This window comes from Phyllopteryx taeniolatus, chromosome 9 (assembly GCF_024500385.1).
Source record: "Phyllopteryx taeniolatus isolate TA_2022b chromosome 9, UOR_Ptae_1.2, whole genome shotgun sequence".
In the NCBI taxonomy this organism is placed as follows: domain Eukaryota; kingdom Metazoa; phylum Chordata; class Actinopteri; order Syngnathiformes; family Syngnathidae; genus Phyllopteryx; species Phyllopteryx taeniolatus.
Window position 1 is genome coordinate 29,042,272 of NC_084510.1, and position 18,810 is coordinate 29,061,081.

Genomic DNA, 18,810 nt, shown 5'->3' on the forward strand with positions numbered 1-18,810 from the left:
AAGCTAACTCACTTGACTAATCTGTAAAAGTTGAACCGAGAACTCAACTTTTCTTTTTTTTTTTTAATAGAAGCCTTTTCATTTTTAATCCAAAAGGCTTCTTCAGTTCTAAATTTTGAGGTGTGGAGTCTCCTTATTTATGCCTTTGGTGGGTGTGTCCAACACGGTACCGTCCTGCATATCAAGTGGTTGTTCTCTCCCTCTTCCTGTAGAATGAGACAATCTTGACGGGAGAGATATGTGGAACTTATAGCAACCTCCTGATATCTCTCCCCCGAAACATTGTCTCTCACACGTAACAATTTAGACCTGAAGAAGCCTTTTTGGATTGAAGTTAAAACGTCTTCAACAACAAGGAAATTCCTTCGCTGATTACCATGACCCGGAGGACCGAGAGTCTACACAGACATTCTCGCTCGACTCCCAAAGCCTTGCATGAACACTGACGAGGAGCCCATAGAATAATCAGCCTACAAGACTGCAGATACCGTCTATGAAGACGTGCAATAAATCTGCGCCACGCATAACGGCGAAGCCATGTGCTGCACTCCAGGAGGGAGTCTCGGGCCATTTGCAGTGACATCATGGACGGCAGAAGCAGCCTTCTGTAAAAAAGTTTGCAAACCCAATGTAGGCAATTTGACAGTTGATTTGGTTTGAGTTGATGTGAAATATAGCAGGTGTTGTGTGGGCTCTAATACATTCTGCCAGCGTCTCAGGCCTCAGACATTCGGCACTCAACAAAAGCAGTGTAAACGCTTTTTTCTTTTTTTTGCTTTTCACAGTAGCCAGATGGAATGGAGGGAAGTGAACATTTTCAGGGCGCGTGAGACAAGCAGGAGAAGCTCATCAGAATTATTTGACTTCTACTTGAAGAAAATATTTTCTTCATTTATGCCAGTTTCAATAAGATGTTGACCTTTGCCATTCAAAGAATGCTGGCAGATTGCTATACTTCTTGTTTTGGTAGCTTATTTCAAATGAAAAATTAAATACAGTAGAACCACTAAGGTTGAACACAACGATTCAGAAACAACTTTTCCCTAAGAAATAATGGAAAGTAATAATGTGCCATCATAAACGAGTAATTGTAATAGGAATGTTTGATATTCATTTTATAGGTTTATATAGGTTTTAGTAGTCCATCCATTTTTCTATACGTTTATCCTCCTTAGGGTTGCACGTGACCTGGAGCCAATCACAGAAGACTTTGAGGGAGAGGCGGGGTACACCCTTGACTGTGCGTCAGCCAATCACACAGCTTATATAAACAAACAAAAATGAAAACATTCACACTCCCTTTCCCCCCTATTGCCAATTTAAAGTCTTCAATGAAGCTAACAGACAAGTTTATGCAATGCCGGAGTACCCAGAGAAAACACACGCAAGCGCAAAGATTCTTAAACGTCATAAAAGTGAAGAACAGAAGTGGACCGCTATGACATAACGGAATCAAATGACATCAAACGACATATCCTTTGCTGACATATGACAGAGACACATCTTATAAGGAAATGAAAAAGGAGGCTTTTTGACATGCTTATCTATCATAACGTAAAAATACGTTTACGACGGATTTCCGTGACGACGGCGGTGTCATAATCTGGATTTGTACGTACATTGGAACGAGCTGTGGTTTATCATTCGCTAATCTATGCTAACACCGTAGTAAAGTCATAATTACAAGAAATATTTGTATGAAAAACAATCCTCAGCCAAAAATATAAAACAACCACATGAAACAGGGTAACTATGGCGGTAACTAAGCGTGCCACATAACGACGTATTCTCACGCCGCTGCGCAAGTAGAGCATTGTGTAACATCGAAACGTCATATGTTGTTTCCGTTGTATACCTACGACCCCCTGAATTATATATACTAGATTACTCCTTAGGAGTCCATTTTTACATGCAATACATTGTTTCTTGTAAAAAAAATGTGCAGTTATTGCTGTAATGTATTGTTATTGTCAACGTATTGTTGACCTATTGTACTGAGCAACCAGGGACACAGACAAGCATTCCGCTTTCTATTGTCGCAATGCTACATGTTAAATTTCCAGTTGTATTTTCAGCATCAATCAAAACTTCTCTCATCACCATCAGTTGCACGGTAGGGTAAATATTGGGTTCACTCAAAAGCACAATATTCGGATTAAATTACATTTACTGTAGAGTATTCATTTAATAGAGAACCCACGAACACATGCGCCTTCAAAGTAGCCTGTTAGACGAGGCGTGCTCACGTCTCACTGGATCCGCTAAGGGGGTTAATTTCCCATTTAAAGCATATTTTCCTAATGGATTTCTATGGCAATCACGTGTCTCGGGGAAACTCCGCTTGCCAGGTATTCAAGCCTCCCCGAGACTTCAGTGAGTCACGCCTCAGAGCGGTTGCGCACATATTCGCACAGGGTTTGCAAGAAGTCCCATACGAGAGGATCGGGCAAACTTGATAGCACGCAAGCCAGGCGCCTAAAAAGATTTACGCACGAACAGTAGAATATGGCACTTAATGTGGGGGGGGGGTTTGAAATAAATAATTGAATTTAATTGAATAGCAGCATTTTTTTTCTTCCCAGCTTTGAACCATTTTTTTCGCAGGAATCCCTGCAAGCTGTGGCGACGCAACTGGCGCCTCGCCCTATATCATGCAACGTTCCTGTTGGACCCCCATTACCTATGAAAATAATAGGGATGGGGAAAATGTATTGTTTTCCCTCAGGCCCCAGCTTGTAAATTCCCCAGAGTCTGAAAATGAGCGCCGGAAAGCCTTTCGCCAAAGGCAAACACATTTCCATTCAATCCCAGCAGCAGCCATCTCCACAACACGATAAAAAGCCAGAACAGACAAGTAAAAATTGATGCGAATAACCTTTCATATGCACTCCATCTCTCCATCTCCCCTCACATGTGCCTACAGTTGCTAGGTAGGCATTTCCATGTATTTATATGAATAGCTTGCACAATGCTTGTGGGCTAGAAGTGATCTTATGGTGCAGGATGTCTCATCAACGCTGTGATTAGGAGCTGAAGGTTAATGCAGGCTTCCTTTCGTGGGGGAGAGAAGGATGTGGAAGAAAAAAAAACAGTGGAGGGTGACGGTGCGAGTTAGGAAATGGAAGCATTTAAAGCCCTGTGGATCAAGAAGAGGTCAGACCTGAGCCTCATTACACATGTAAATACAGCATCCAGCATGGAGGCCGCACCATTTTTTAAGCCTTGTTTTATTTAATTACCCCTTTGTTTTGAACATGTAATTGGGTCCAACGTAGCCCAGGGCATTTTGAGTGTGTGTGTGTGTGTAGCATAAAACACCCGAATAACCCTTTGAATTTTTTATATTTCTCAGCGAAAACAGCAAGCACCCATCAAAGGGGAAATGGTCTCACCTGTGGCCGTGACTTTTCACGCGGTTTAATGCCCCAAAACAAAACATTATCATCAATTATTATTTCTATCGGTTACACCACCTGCTCTGCTTTGGTGTCTCTGTTTAATACATTTATAGCCACACTTTCACATACAACACCAAGCCAGACTAAAATAGTAATTGAAAGCAGGGTACACATATACTGTTTGTTTGTTTATCATCTTAAACAATTTTGGAAATATTGATAATGAGGGGAAAAAACAAATGTTTTATTATTCTTACGACCTGATTTAAAACAGGTGGTCGATCCATGATTGAACAAACAAACTTCCTGGTTCAATTAGACTAAAAATGCTCTTCATCGTGTTGTTCACATTTTGACATCATGAAACCAAGACAACACCTAACAACTGAACAACACTACCTCACCACTGCAAGCCTTTCAAACAGTGACCACCAAGGAGCTTAGAGGGTCACGGTGTCTTCAGCAGGTTGCAACAGAGACAGAGAGAGACTGGAAGAGTCACAGAAAGGCAGAGAAGAAGAAGTACTCAAACATTGAACAGGTGGACGTGCACCTGTAAATGTTACAGTACATTTTAGGTTCATACGGAAATTTCACCTGCGAGCCAAATATCCCTAACCTTTTTGGGAGTAGTGTGGATGTATGCCTGTAAACATCCTCATTAATCCAGGTCATTTCATTCTCAGGGCATTGCATCGACCACAACTGGACTGGTTTGGTTGTTCTTGAAGACGTTTGTCCTCTGTGGGACAAGATGAACTTTTTACAAACAATTAGCTGTGGGTAACCACGACTTTTAAAGGCCTCCTTCAGTTGCCTGTCCTCTTTCTCTTTGGCCTGGTGGCAACATAATCAGCTCTGTGTTTTTGGGTTCTGATGCCACCCAGTTTATAGAGTAGATATCCTGTAGTAGAATAATTTGTAGTGCACATATAGTAGAAAATCGCAAAATATATAAATAAATAAATTACCTTGCCGGCCTCGGCGTTTTCACATATGAAGGCTTCGTAGGGTGTGGCGAGCTCAGGAGGATTGTCGTTCACATCCAGTATCCGAATGCTCAGAGCTGAGTGCGACGCCATGGTGTGGTTATCTGCACAGGAAGCAGAAAGAGCAGCAATCCGTTGAGAGTCCCCTTCTGGTTTGCGAGCCTTGCATACGTGACATCTCTGTTGGCCTTGCACTTGAATCAATGCGGCTCTCTGCAAAGGGTTATTTGATTTCACAAGTTAGTCAGCGACGGTGTGGAGCTGCAGCACTTTGGCGGTTACACACTGTCAAGACGCTGACGTTGACAAAGGAGTGCAGAGGTGCCAGCGTGCTGACTTTACAACACGGCGCCCGGCGTAGACAATAATGCCGTAATATCAAACGCTGACTGTACGGAAGCCGTTTGTGCGCTTCAGGCGGCGACAACCGCTGGCGCTTGTAAGAAAATAAGTCAAAGCGTGAGCAAAACAAGCTCACAGATTTATTTTATTAAAGCAGCTGTTTTGCTCTGTCAAGAAAGCAGAAGTAAAACACGCACACGGAATCAAACGAGTCTTTGCAGATGGAAGAAAACAGTTGGCTTGGCCTTGTGGTTCACTTCTGAAGGGTTTACTGGCAAGGCCTCCTCCATCTTCACACAAAAACACCTTCTGGCATCTGTGAGCGGTGTGGGGAGGAACGCAGTGATAGTCATTCAGGCGTTTTCAAGTTAATCATTCTAAATTTGAGAATCATGGGTGTCCCGAAAACTGTACTCACCGACTGCCAATTGCTTGCCTTTCATTTTGATCTGGGTGTTTATTGACATACTGTACATACAAGTCAAATGAGTTAAAAGCAATAGCATTCAATTTTGGATAATCTAATGGCAGAATAGAAAACATAAGTCTAAACTTATGGTGTAAACTTTATCTTTGGCTAATAAGAAACAAATTGTTTGATTGAGTAATTACTGTTTATTTATAGCCAGATGTTGAATGGACAGAAAGAGAAAGCTGCTGTTTTGGTGTTGTTTTCTTGTTAGATAGCCTAAAAATTATTTAACACCAATAATTAAAATTTTTGCATCCAGTACTTCGCTAATTTGCCGATCTTATGAGGAACACGTAGGGACAAAGGCGTTTGTTTTATTCATTAGGACATTTAAGATAGATTAGTGCAGGAGCAAGAACGCCTGCACTCGGGCAAACGCTTTTAATAGGCTAAAATGTCAACGTGGGAGGGGTGAGGATGATACAATTAGCACAATCAAAAGCTACTTCAAATTACTGTGACATATCCTTCTCTTCATTTGTCCAATTTCCTCACAAAACATTATGTACAGTACAGGTCTGAGGATGCCAAGTCTATAATACAGAATATACATTTGTGAGTGTGTGCGTGTGTGTGAGACAATTCCTGGATGGAGATGGAAAGATAATGAGAGGACATCAAGCTAAATGAGAGCTGTGTTTGCATCAGGTGTTGGCCTGATATCCTGTTCGAATAGAGAACATTTTTAAATGACTAAATCGGCAGTCAGCACTCGGCGCACGAATCTGAGTGTCATCCATTAAAAAAAAAAAAAAAAAAAAAAAAAAAACTTCTGCCAACAAGCCAGTGACAAGAAAAAAACCCAACAACTATTGCAGTAGAAAATCACTCGGTGCATCGATGTCAAATGATTTAATTGCACAAATATGGTAACAATTAGGTGCCCTCACTCTAAACAAAAGCCTCTTTCATATGGCGGAGGACGAGTGCATTTATACACTTATCATTCAAATCGAACAAAAAATTACGTACTAACAGACTAACAAGCTAACTAACAACCACCCACTCACCTAGCAACCTTTCACAATTGTTACTGCCCTACATCACTAGCATGCTCCCTACCTAGCTACCTCACTAGCTATCTAATTGGTTATCTTGCAAACTACATAACGATAAGGTGCTACCTACCTGATTTATAAGCTCATTTAGATATTGCACACCTACATACCTGCCTTGCTCACTAACTAGGTACCTAATCAACTACCCGCACATCTACCAGCCAGTTTCTAAGTCTATCCCAAACTAGCACACTACCTACCTAACTACCTAGCTAAACAGTGCACTACTTATCTAACTGGCTTTGATGATACCTAACTAGCTAACTTCCATATGAACTGACTTACAAATTAACTTGTTACCTACTAACCCACCGACTAACCTTGCTCACTAAGTACTGGCTAATGTGTTATGTACAGTGTATCTACCTACCTACCTAGCTGAGCAATAAACTAACTAATTAACTGCCCACTCACCCACCAACCTTGTTTACTAACTACATACAGTATCTACCTAACTAGCAAGCTACCTACCCACATAGCTAACTGGCAGAGGTGCTACCTGCCTGCCTGCCTACCTGACTAATAAGCTAATTAACTACCCACCCACATACCAGCTTTGCTCACTTACTACAGACCTATCAAACTAGCTGTGAATCTACGTATCCCTGGATAACTTGCTAATTACATACCTAACTGTCTAAGGTGCTACCTACCTATCTACCTGACTTACGTGATAACAAATTGATTACCCACCCTGCCTACCAATCTGCATGCCTAGCTATCTAAATTTATAACCACACCCACCCACCTAACAACCTTCCTCACACATCAACTGGCTAAAGTGCTACCTACTTTTCTACCTACTTAACAGACTAACAAACACACGGACGGACAAACTAACAATCTAACTCACTAACTAGCCAATACGCTAACTGTGAAGCTAATTGAATGGCTTAATATCTAACTAATTCTCTACCCACCCACCTATTACCTTGCTAACTACCTACCGCTCTACCTAACTAACAAAACATAACCACTCATCTCAACTTTCAGTAAGATGCAGTGTCCTTCTGCAACACTGCAAACCGCAATAATCATCATCATCATAAAAATAGCACAGTAACAGAGCCATAATATATATTTTGTTGTAAATGTAGAATTATGGCTACAGCTCTTGCATGGGACGCAGTGGCTGTGCGAAAAATATAATGGACATCGTAGCGACATTGTGCAGCTCTCTGGTGCAATCTCTGCACAAACAGCATCGGGCCCAGTAGTGTCCGGGCAGCTGATGAGAACACTGGCCGCTGCTAATAGTATAATCCTCACATCAATGCAGCCTTTTAAAAAAAAAAATAATTTTTAAATGGCTCCGCATTGTGATGGAGCGGGAACGAGAACACAACGACGGGAAGAGCTGCGCCGTCACGAGATATCATTTCTGTTCTGCTAATTTCGTCTCCTCATTATGTCGCTGTCCCTGTTGAGCCCCAGTGAAAAGCAGCAATCATCCCATGTTACACATTATACATTTCAATTTCCAGAATTGAAAACAGATGAAACAATGGAAGAAATTTCCCATCCTTTTCCAGCTCAAGCCGCCTCTCTGTGGCGGAAGAGGAGGGGGACGCTATCAAGTGAGACAGATTCATTCATGTGGACCAAGTGGTGCTGTTCTAAATGTGTCTGCTGATGGACAAGAAGAAGAAAGAGACTGTGTTGTGAAGATTGGTGGCATCTTTTGTGGCACTCACCAGCTGTTGTGCATGTTCCTGGGACTCACTGTGCTGCACAGTGGCGCTAAATTATTCTGACACAACTTTGGAGAAAGAACAAAAACATTTTTCATACATTACTCGGACGGGTGGACGCGCGTCTGGTCTGCAGAGCAGTGTTTCCCGACTTTTATTAATTATCAATGGCCGAAACGCAAAACCTCCTGAAAAAAAGAACTTTTTTTTAAAAGAAAAGAAAAGAATTCTTGCACAATGCTATTTGTCAAGGTGAACTCAACCAATTAGGAAATTGAAGGTTTAACATTTCGACCATCGCTATTTTACATTAGGCAACTCTCAAAAATGTCACAAAAAGTATATATCTTGAAATAATGATGATCAATTTACTCACAGACTTACTTAAATCTGTGCGTATTTAGTTGAATACGCAAATATTCTGTCGCATGAAAGGCAACCGGTGGATACACTACACGTTAATTGTACCTGAATGAGCCAGAACTGAGAGGGTCAACCACACCCCTCTCTCGGTCGTATAAGACCACAGGTTCGGCACTGGCAAATTCCTGCTCAGGTCCAACCCATGTCGATTATAAAAAATTGTTTTAGCTCCATCTGGTGGCATCTTTGTGGCAAGCAATTTTGTCAAGCCATAGCCTTGTCTAATAGAAAAACAATTGATTTGCTGCCATCTTGTGATAGCTTTTGGCAATCACATCCCTTTTTGGGTGGACATCCATTTCTGATGGATTTTCGCTTCGGGGTCTACTGTAATAACCATGTGTCCCAATACTTTTGTTCATACAGGGTCCTTGGTTTTGTTCCGTACCTATGGCGTCAAAGTTGGAACATGCCATATTCTTTTACTAAGCTACTCTAATGCTTTAGTAAAGCCATAATTATAGCGACTACTTATTTGAAAAACACTTGACGTCATAAATATTTTACCAAAGACCCCCTGTACACAGTGAAGCGCCAAGTGGGGCCCTTAATTTTAATGCTTTGACATAGGTGTAATAACTGGGAAAAAACAAAAACATCCATGACAAATAAAAAAAACACCACAGCAAAGTTCCTTTCTCATACCAAGAAGGACCAAAATTATAATACAAACTTTGCCATTTCGCACAACGGCAGAACATTTGCACAAACACTATGCTACCCAGTTCTATGAATGCCTGAACAGAAGCGAGACTAAAGAAAAAAAAAAAAAAAAACTCTCTTTCCATGACATTTTTCAGACAAGAACTAGGTGTAAAATCCTTTTCTCCCTATCAAGATTGAACAACAGGGAACAAGAATGTATCTCCTGACATCCTCTTACTGCTCTTCTTCTTAACATGTTTGGCCGTGAGGAGTTTTAAAGGTGTGTTTCGCCAAACTAAATCAGAAATATATGTGATGAAGAATCTTGGTGTCTACTGCTCGGCAAGACCTCAGGGGATTCAATTCCAGTGTCAGCAACACTGCGACTGTTTCTGTGCCTGAGAATTTTTTTTTTTTTATCATGGGCTTAATTTTGTCTAAATTGGAAAAAATGCCAGTGAATGAATTCAGCAAATCCTCAACTGCAACTGTACCAAAGTGGAGGATTGCGAACCTTCCAATTGGTCACTTGGACACCAACAGTTTCTTTTTTTTTTTACCTCGTGAAAGGAAATCTTACAACAAAACACTGCTGATTTCCACAAAAGGGGTACTATGTTCATACAACACAGAATTTGGGCATGACATTTTCCCCATTGCATCACAGCAATCTACCACTGTGCACAGTATGAACACACAAATGTCACATAACTGATGCATACAAGTCTCAACTGGACTGGTCACGTATCATTTTTGGAGTGTGTCAAGAGTACTTTTCTTTTCCCACCTTCCAGACATCTCTATTAGAGACTAACTTGTTGTCAGAGTGGAAGAGTACAACATGATTGAGTCCTTGCTGGCCTTTCCAGGAGCATCACAGCGGAGAATTGTCTATTTCATCCCGCAGCCAAGACCTCTTGATTGAATTTGTCACGGGGACAAGTTGTGAAGCATTAAGGCACGCGGGTAACCTTTGCGGCACAAGCACTCGCTGATTTTTCTCCTTGTTCTTCCGTGACATCCAGTATTTGAAAAAAAAAAAAAAAAAAAGGGGGTTTGTGGGAATACAAATTACAATGGGAACAATGACCGTCACCTAGAGAGTGACATTATTATTCCTCTCCTTGAAAAGTAATGTGTGACTAAAAAAAAATCATCAAATGCCATTTAAAGGTGTGCAATTTGAAATTTGACCAACATTTCCAGGAAAAACAAACATGCCTGTAAAGTTGTTCAACTCTGTGTTGAAACAGCAAGGTCTCAATTCTAATTAAATTGAACTGAATTGAACACTGAATTATTCACCTATGTAAATATCAATTTTATGTCAACACTCATATGATGATAAATGCAAACGATGTACATGCACAAAGTAAATTATATTTATCAATGTGGAAAATGCATACACTGTGTATAGGAAATGTTTTTTTTTTTTATTCAAAAGTTGGTGCAAGAAAAGTTTTATAAGTATGTTTTTTGATTTTCCATTTCAGGGCTATGTGCTTGGGACACATGCTGTTTTGTTATTCACTCTCATATAGTATTTTGATGACACACATACACTAACACACAGTGCTTATGCGTATCAGATATTTAAAGATGATTCACTTTTTGATGCTATAAAAATCAAACTGTGCACATTTATTTGCCAGACAGACAATTTAGGCTGCACTGAATCTACTTTTCCCTTCAACACTGCAAGAGATAAAGACTTTCCAACTACACCTGTATCTATCTATCTATCCTCAGGGTGAACCAACCTGTCTGGGTGAGAAGAAAAAAAAAAAAACATTTCACCGACGTGATATCATACTTGCTATCAGAAAATTATATGTCAGTCTAACTTAGCCTGATGTGTTAGGGAAAGTGTTAAAAATAAGGGTTAGGCTAGGAGAACTTTTAATTGGATGAATGTGAAGATGGAGTACATTTGTGTTAGTCCGAGTATAACGAGCTCACGGTAATGCACTTGTGTGCCCGCTGACATTTAGTGTGCATCTTGCACTTTCGTAGTCCGGGTTAATCCCGGGGCTCAGACAGCCGACCGCGGTCGCAAAGCTCTTGTCACTTGTCCAATAACGGCGATACAATAGTTCAAAGGTGGCTAAAGGACGTACGGCGTAATTAAAGGTCGTGTCGCGTGGCTCCGGTTTTAACGAAGTCCTCGGACAAGTTGACCCCCGTGGGATCTGCAGCCTTAATGGAGACATTTTATGGAAAACAGACTTTTTAGCGACTTGTATGCAGTAGTTTGGTGTCGCGAGTGGCTGTCAACCCACTGAGTGTTGAATTAAACAAACAAGTAAATCTTTGAATAAATGTCTGATTCCAAAAATGCGTGAGACAAGGTCAACCTCTCAAAACCGGTTCATTTCAGCAAGACAAACGCTACGGTTTCAAGTAGGGATGCACGATTATGGCCAAAATAGTAATCCCGATTATTTTGATCAATACTGTAATGACGAGCATTAATCACGATTATTCCTCATCTTTATTTTTATTGCACTACTTTTCAACAAACAATATGTAACACTGTTTAATTCAAAATGATTCTTTAACTAAGAATCAATGACAGACAATAATAATTTAAAAAAACGTACCCTCTGTTTTTTTTTTTTTTTTTAAATTTGTTTTTTTGTTTGTTTTTAATGCATATGTTTCATTTAATGAGCAGAGAGGCTTAAATAGGGAGAAAAAAATCAAGAACAAAGAAGAATTTGTAAGCTCGGAAGCAACGACCAAGAAAAAATGTCAAATTTGACACCGTCTGTCCTGATGCTTTCATGAACGAACGTTTCCATGTACAGATGTTTTATCAAACGAATGCAGGCATGTGTTTATATGGCTGAAAAATGAATTCAATTAGCATTAAAATGGGATGAAATTTTAAATACAGAGAAGGAAAAGCAAAGAAGACACCAAATTGCTTTGTGAGTTACAACGCAAAGTGTCTTATTGTGTCGTAGTGTGCTGCCATTGATTATTGGAATAATCATTATTTGACAAAAACCTTCAAGAAAAATACACATTTAAAGTTGAAAAAAAAACAGAGCAATTGAAGCGCTTCACATAAAAAAAAAATTATATACAGCATATGTTGTGAGCATCTAAAGGGTCCATTTATGCCCAGCCAAGTCAATAATAATAAGAAGAAAAAAATAAATAATCGAAGAATGCAAAATGAGCTTACGTTTAGTCTTTTATGTGACGAGACACCTGATTATTCTTCAAAGTTATGGACCATTACTGAACTTCTTCTATGACAGGAATGCTAAGCGGCAACACTCCCCTCTCCGGCATTTTCATCAAGGTTAAGCTTGAGAAGACATTTTGTCTTTATGTTCTACTTTAAAGTTATTCATGTCTTTTTACACTTGTACAAATGTTTTACTATGGGAAAATGTGATTGTGGTCAGCCTTCAAAGTTCCAATGGAAGGATTACTTTCCAAATCAGAATTTTCTCTTTAGTACAACCACACCAAAGCTATTAGCGAATAAAGGTCATCTTTCTATTGGTTTGTTAAAGAGCTTTAGTATATCCTGGAATGATGGAGAGATTTCGAGACTGCCTGTTACTCGCCGTCGGTTCGAGTGGGAGTCTGCAAGTGTCAATGACTTTTTTTTTTTCTGTTCGTCGAGCGGACGAGACGTGCCAATCATCGCAGCAATTCTAACTTTCAGACAGCATTATTTGCTTCAATTTGCAGTTTTGATGAGACCGGCAGAGTGCATTTATTTAAAGATGCAGTTGAATGATTTGCTCTTGACTCTGTTACACTGCTTTTGCGTCGACTTAATTAAAAACACAAAATAGAATGGAATTGGGGTGTAGAGACAAGACGTCAAGTTTTATTTACAATGACCTGCCCTTTTCAAAATCGTGTCTTTCGTCATATGTCTGTGTAGATCCAGGTCATGGTAATCCTCAAATGTTAAATTGAGGCAACTGGACTCTTGTTTGTTGAATTTGTTGCTTTCCAAAAATATTCCAAAAGGTCTTAGGCAATACTGACGGAATGTAGATGGTAATAGCCTCTTTGATGCTCAAGTCATTGTTTTTACTTACTGTCACAATATCAATAATAAAAGAAAAAAAACACCAATCTTCTTTCACCAAATAGTTGTTTCTTCATGTCTGTGTACATTTTTAAGTTACCCAGGTAAGGTAATCCACAAAGGTTGAATTAAGGCAACTGGACGATTGACTAATTCAAATGTCGGTGGACACGCCCACTGATTCATGCCAAATTCTGCAAGAGTCAACATTGTTTACAACCATCTTTCTCCACTTCTAAGCCATATACATACAGTACTGCACTGTAAGGCTCATCGCAGCAGGGCAGTGACATTTGTTTTTAACAGTCTCAGGTGTTGTCAAATTTCACACTTTGGTTGTGCTTCCCTGGCTTCCCCTTGCGCACCGCTGGTGTTCCTCCTCCGTTGCGCATATGATTCTACTTTCAAAGCTGACTTCAACACCCCCATCCCACATCGATATGAATATAAATGTAATGTCCCAGCCATATGTCATGGGATGCAAATATTGTGAAAGGAGCCCGAGGAAGCGTACCTGCTTCCACTGCCATCACGGTGATATTGTGCCAGCCTGCTGTCTCACGGTCCAAAATCTTGTCCAGCGTGATGGCGCCCGAGTCAGGTTGTATGTGGAAAATCATGTCCTGGTCTGTGCTGCGATCGATGGAAAACCTGTCGCAAACAAACACAATTTGTTTCTTTTTTTTCTATATACGTACATGTTTGAAGATAATAGCTGAAAACCTGTTCAAAGACTGAGAACTTTGAAGTCATCAATTGTGTAGCTATAGTGTGAAATTGTTTTTCACCCTTTCAGTGGCTAAAACGGGTCCCAGCGATGCACCTCGGCCCCGTCGCGAGTCCCCCCCTTCTTCCACCAACAAAGAACTTGAGCGCCTTCATTTGCATCAGCGGTTATCCGGTGCAATTGCGATGTGCAGTTAGCTAGCTTGCAATGTTGTTAACAAAACCCTTGTTTGTGGTGTGTCAAATTTAGAAGACAACATTATTTTCGCTGTCCAGGGACGTTACGTCTTTTTTTTATTTTTTTTATGTGTGTATTATTTCACTGAGTCAATTTGACAGGGCTGAAGTCATGACAGGTGCTGAAGCTGCCAAGCCGAAAGTCAGCTATGTGAAGCGCTACACTACCAATAACTTTTCTTGCAACCAACCCAACAAAACTTTTTCTCGTTTTTGCCTAAAACTGAATATCTATTTTGTGGATTCGCAGTGCAGAAACAACAATCCTTTCCTTATATAAATCTCTTGTTCCTTTGGATGAAAGCGTATTTCTTTTAATCCGCTGAGCTGAAACACAAAACTGTGAACTTGACCGACGTGCGCCTACCCCCCATCCATAAATAAGGATTTATGTTCCTAAAATGTGACAGGACTCTCTTTTTCCATACTTGTTGTCTATCCGGGATCATCTTTTGACAGGTGCAGGTGTCTGCCAGCTGTTTGATTTACCTGCTGGAATATGTGCGATGCTTTTAGCTGCAGTCATTTGAAGCTTGTGGCAAAGCATCCGGGAAGCATTGCAATAAATTCTGACACTGTGTGTTTCTTTTCCCGTTAACTAAAACTCGTTGCTCAGGCTGCATTAATATGCAGGTCTTAAAGAGTGTGTGTGTTACTGAAGCACCAGAGGCCACGAGCTTGCCAACTTAGCCCAGTTGGTGGCTTTTGGCCAGCGTCCCCCCTCCTCCCATCCACTTTATCACCCATTCATTTGCTCATGCGCACACATAAACACACAGGCGCACATGTAGCACACAGACTCACACACACACACACACAGCCTCGTAGCTCCCGGCTGCCTGTGAACGACAACGCTGCCAGTGTGTTGTACTTTATTACACCTGGAACCTGGGAGCCTCATGCATTTTTAATGGAGGTAATTTGCACAGGCCCCGCAAGTGTCAGCGTTACACCCCGTCAGCGACACTGTCTTAGCCCTTATCTACTTCCCCCCGCCCGTCGCGCCAGCAATTGCTCTTCCGAGGATGCGTAAACCCAAGACCTTGCTACAGGAGATTACTCGGCGATATTGTCTCTTATCATGCACCGCGATCGTAGAGGAGAAAAAAAAAAAAAGAGACAGACGACGAAGCGCTATCCATTGTACGGTTTGAGATGAAATCAGCTGCCTGTGTATGCTACCCTGCTGGTGAATTATGGGTCTTTTTAAGCCCATTTTTCATGACATCAATTTGCTTCCAATAAAAATTGTATTTGCAGCGGTTAAGCCCGAAGAAAGACAGAACAATTGAGTTGCTTTTACCGTATTGTCGTTATATTCAGCGGCGGGGATCCCCTTTGTGATGCATACTGACGTCAGTGCTGACCTTTTCTCTTTTCTTTTCTTGCATACACTTAATACACCAAAAGTACATCAAATGAAGCTTATTTAGTCCAATTACACCAAACACAATTATAGGCCTGAGTATTCTCAGGCATATTTGGTACTGTAAAGAGGCATTCCTACACAGAACATGTTAGGTAGCCACATCTAAATGCTAAAACCGTGTTAAGTGACATTTACAATTGCATACTGTATGTCTAAACGCAATTATTGTCTTAAGCCATCGACAATATTTTATGTTTCGATCGACATATTTCGCAGTTCAATGGCCACCTGATTTTAACCTACATGACTCGGCAGTTCACAAAAATATACATGTTGGAAGAATGGCAAAGAATGACTTGCCAGTCAATTGCAGGGCACACGAACCACTGTTCACCAAGCAGCCCACTTTTCATACCTGACCGGTTTATTTTTCACATCGGGGTCTCGAGCAGTGACGACGCCGACCAGCGCTCCCACTTTGGCGTCCTCCTGCACCTCCATGACGGCGCCATCCGCAGGCTGAAAGAGCGGCGGCTCGTCCACGTCCGACACGCTGACGCGGACTATGGTCTGGTCCCGGAAGGAGCCCAGGTCCACAAAGCGAGGGTCCACATGCTTGTTTACAGCCTCAACCACTACGTTGTGGGTGCGCTTGCTCTCAAAGTCCAGTGGCTGGGGTCAAAAAAGGAAAAATAAAAACAAAAAAGGTATGTTTTGCCTCAGTTCTGGCTGTCAGACACCCTCTGTAAGAAGTTTGTTGCCCAAACTAATTCAGGCTGCTGTCACTTTATTATTAAGGAACAGCAACAAATAAGTCACATAATTGTGCATATTTCCAACCAAGAATATTGTATCACCCTAAATAGAGCGAGGACGATATCATCCACATTTTCTGGGCAAGTTTGTAGAAAAAAGGTAGTGGTGTGGCGCATTAGAATGGAATGTTCTAAAAGTCAAACACTCGAAAGATGTCATTTACATGTGGCTCAAACTCCACATATATACACATACACAATTTCTTTTCAATTTAACTTCATTTTAATTCAATTTAACTTGGTTTTACTTTACTTTGGTTTTATTCCGTTGGTCACTTAAAACATTCAAACCAATAACACTACTGCTTTATCACCATCTTGTGGCATCTTAATGCTAAGGAACTATGTTGAACTGAAGTGAAGCGTTTCATTTAAACATAAATAGTGCTTTCTGCCATCTTGTAGCATCTATAGGCAATTCTAACCCATTTTGAGGGGCATCAGTTACTCGCGATTTGGGGTGGGGGGAATTGGGAGGGGTCGTTGTACTGTTTTTTTTTGTTTTTTTTTTCACATACCTTCTTGATAGAGACGACAGCTTCTTGGCTCATGGCGTCGGTGGTCACCTTGAAGAGCTCCCCCCCTTCCTGGATCAGGTAGCTCATGTCCGTGTTCTCCCCCATGTCTGCGTCCGTGGCGATGACGCGTCCCACCGGCGTCCCCACCGCCGCGCCTTCCGACACCGTGAACTGGTACATCTCTAGCGGACGTAACAAAAAGGAGGAACAAATTACAACGATAAGGAATAAAGGGATTCAATTGCAAAGGACATTGTTTGTAGCAGTTCATTCAGGACATACACTGCACGGACTACCTGTAGTAATGTTTCATTGGATGTATTGAAACAGGTTTAAAATGTCAAGACACTCATAAAATCTGTCAAGACAAAACAGTTTAGAAGAGAGGAATTATGAGAAAACACTGAATTTCTTTACCCACACTCACGTTTTCCCCTTTTTATCATGAAGGACTAAATTCCGCGTCTATCGGAGCGGTGAAATCATTACCCTTGCGAGGTTTAGCCCTTCGACTGCACAAACACGATATGGCGAGATGTAAAAGTTATGAATACAGAAATAAGAAAAGACATATGAGGCATATCAAGTTCAATCCACGTCAGAAAAGAAAGAAGAAGAAAAAAAAAAAGAATGATTAGTCTGTTAGCAGTAGCATTTGTCTGTTAGCGGTCACAGTTGTCTTCGAGCTGAAAAAAGGAGGTACTGTTTCTCTTTGTTAGGTGATATATTTTGTCTTATATTGGAGCTGCGCTGTACAAAAACAGGTGGATTCACTACTTATAAATAAAGCAGCCTAGAGCGGCTGCCGTATTGACAAAGCTCATCAATAGAACTGTCTGCTTTTTCAGTGTTTCAGTCACTACACATTGTTTGCTATCACAGATAAACTGAACCCCCGCTGCCCGCACCAAAGTCAGGCGGGTGTACCACTACACCATCAGCGACGACAGGTGGAATCGTTATCTTTATTTATATTCTTTGGACGTATTAATTGCCTATGGGACTCAACGTGCCCGTTATCCTGGGGAAAATGAGTGTATTTGAGGGGTACCAAACACGACGCCCCATAATTGATAAAAAAAAAAACAATATCTAATGGAGGCGAGCATTGTTTCAGTGTTTGATGCTCACTATGAAAAAGGGGGTGCAAACCTTGACCTATTTGTGAAAGCCAAATTAATGATTGTGAAGTTGATTATATGACATGAATCACTCGAAGATCACAGGAAACTAATCAACCATGAATTTTCTTTTAACATTCTCTGCAACAATGTGGAATAATGAACAATTGACTGTACTTCATGCTTTTTAGCATGACTGCACCAGCATTGCTACAAAAAACAAAAAAACATACACATTGCTTGATCAGTGTCTTGTTCATCACTAGTCGCAGCTTTAATTGCGATTATTATTGTTTGGTTTAATGAAAAGATTATCATGAAAAGAAGAAAATTGGGACATATTCTACCTTTTTGAAAACCAAAAATATCGTCACACTAGGTAAGAGTACCATAACGTTTTCGAGTCACATTGCTCAGGAATATGTCACATTTTCACAGTGAGATCATTTTGGACTTTGAATGTCTTTCTTTATCTCAGTCAGTCGGAGAACGTGTCGGAAGCTCACTCTGCGGGAAGCGTGGCGGGTTGTCATTAACGTCCGTGATCACGATGGTCACTGTGGTGGAGCCGGAGAGACCGCCCATTTGTCCTGCCATGTCGGTTGCCTTGACGACCAGCTCGTAACGATCCTGCGTCTCGCGGTCCAGATCTGCCACGGCTGTCATTATGATCCCTAATGTTTGCCGGATGGGCAGCGAGAAGAAAAAAAAAAGGAAAAAGAGAGAGAGAGGAAGTTGGAGTCGAATGGAAACGCTACTACTTAGCACCTGTAGCTAATATGACTCCCCCCACTGCCACAAATGTCAACACTGTTTCTTAAGTTAAATGACATCTACGAAAGCTCAACTTTGTCCAGATGAACGTTATGCTCTATTTCACGAAGCACAACATACGGCACTGTCTGTACGTTATTGGAGAGGGATGTGACCTCAATAGTTGGAGTCACAT

General features: G+C 41.0%; 1 protein-coding gene across 1 annotated transcript in view; it reads right to left on the bottom strand.

Annotated features, from left to right (window-relative positions):
- LOC133483885 (cadherin-22-like) overlaps positions 1–18,810 on the bottom strand; it is a 65,239-nt gene that overhangs the window by 21,861 nt on the left and 24,568 nt on the right. The window contains exons 4-8 of the mRNA XM_061785723.1: positions 18,368–18,535; positions 16,741–16,922; positions 15,823–16,079; positions 13,590–13,726; positions 4,370–4,491 (exon numbers count right to left, since the gene is read on the bottom strand). Coding sequence (XP_061641707.1) covers positions 4,370–4,491; positions 13,590–13,726; positions 15,823–16,079; positions 16,741–16,922; positions 18,368–18,535 — 866 coding nt within the window. The remainder of the gene's footprint in view (positions 1–4,369; positions 4,492–13,589; positions 13,727–15,822; positions 16,080–16,740; positions 16,923–18,367; positions 18,536–18,810) is intronic.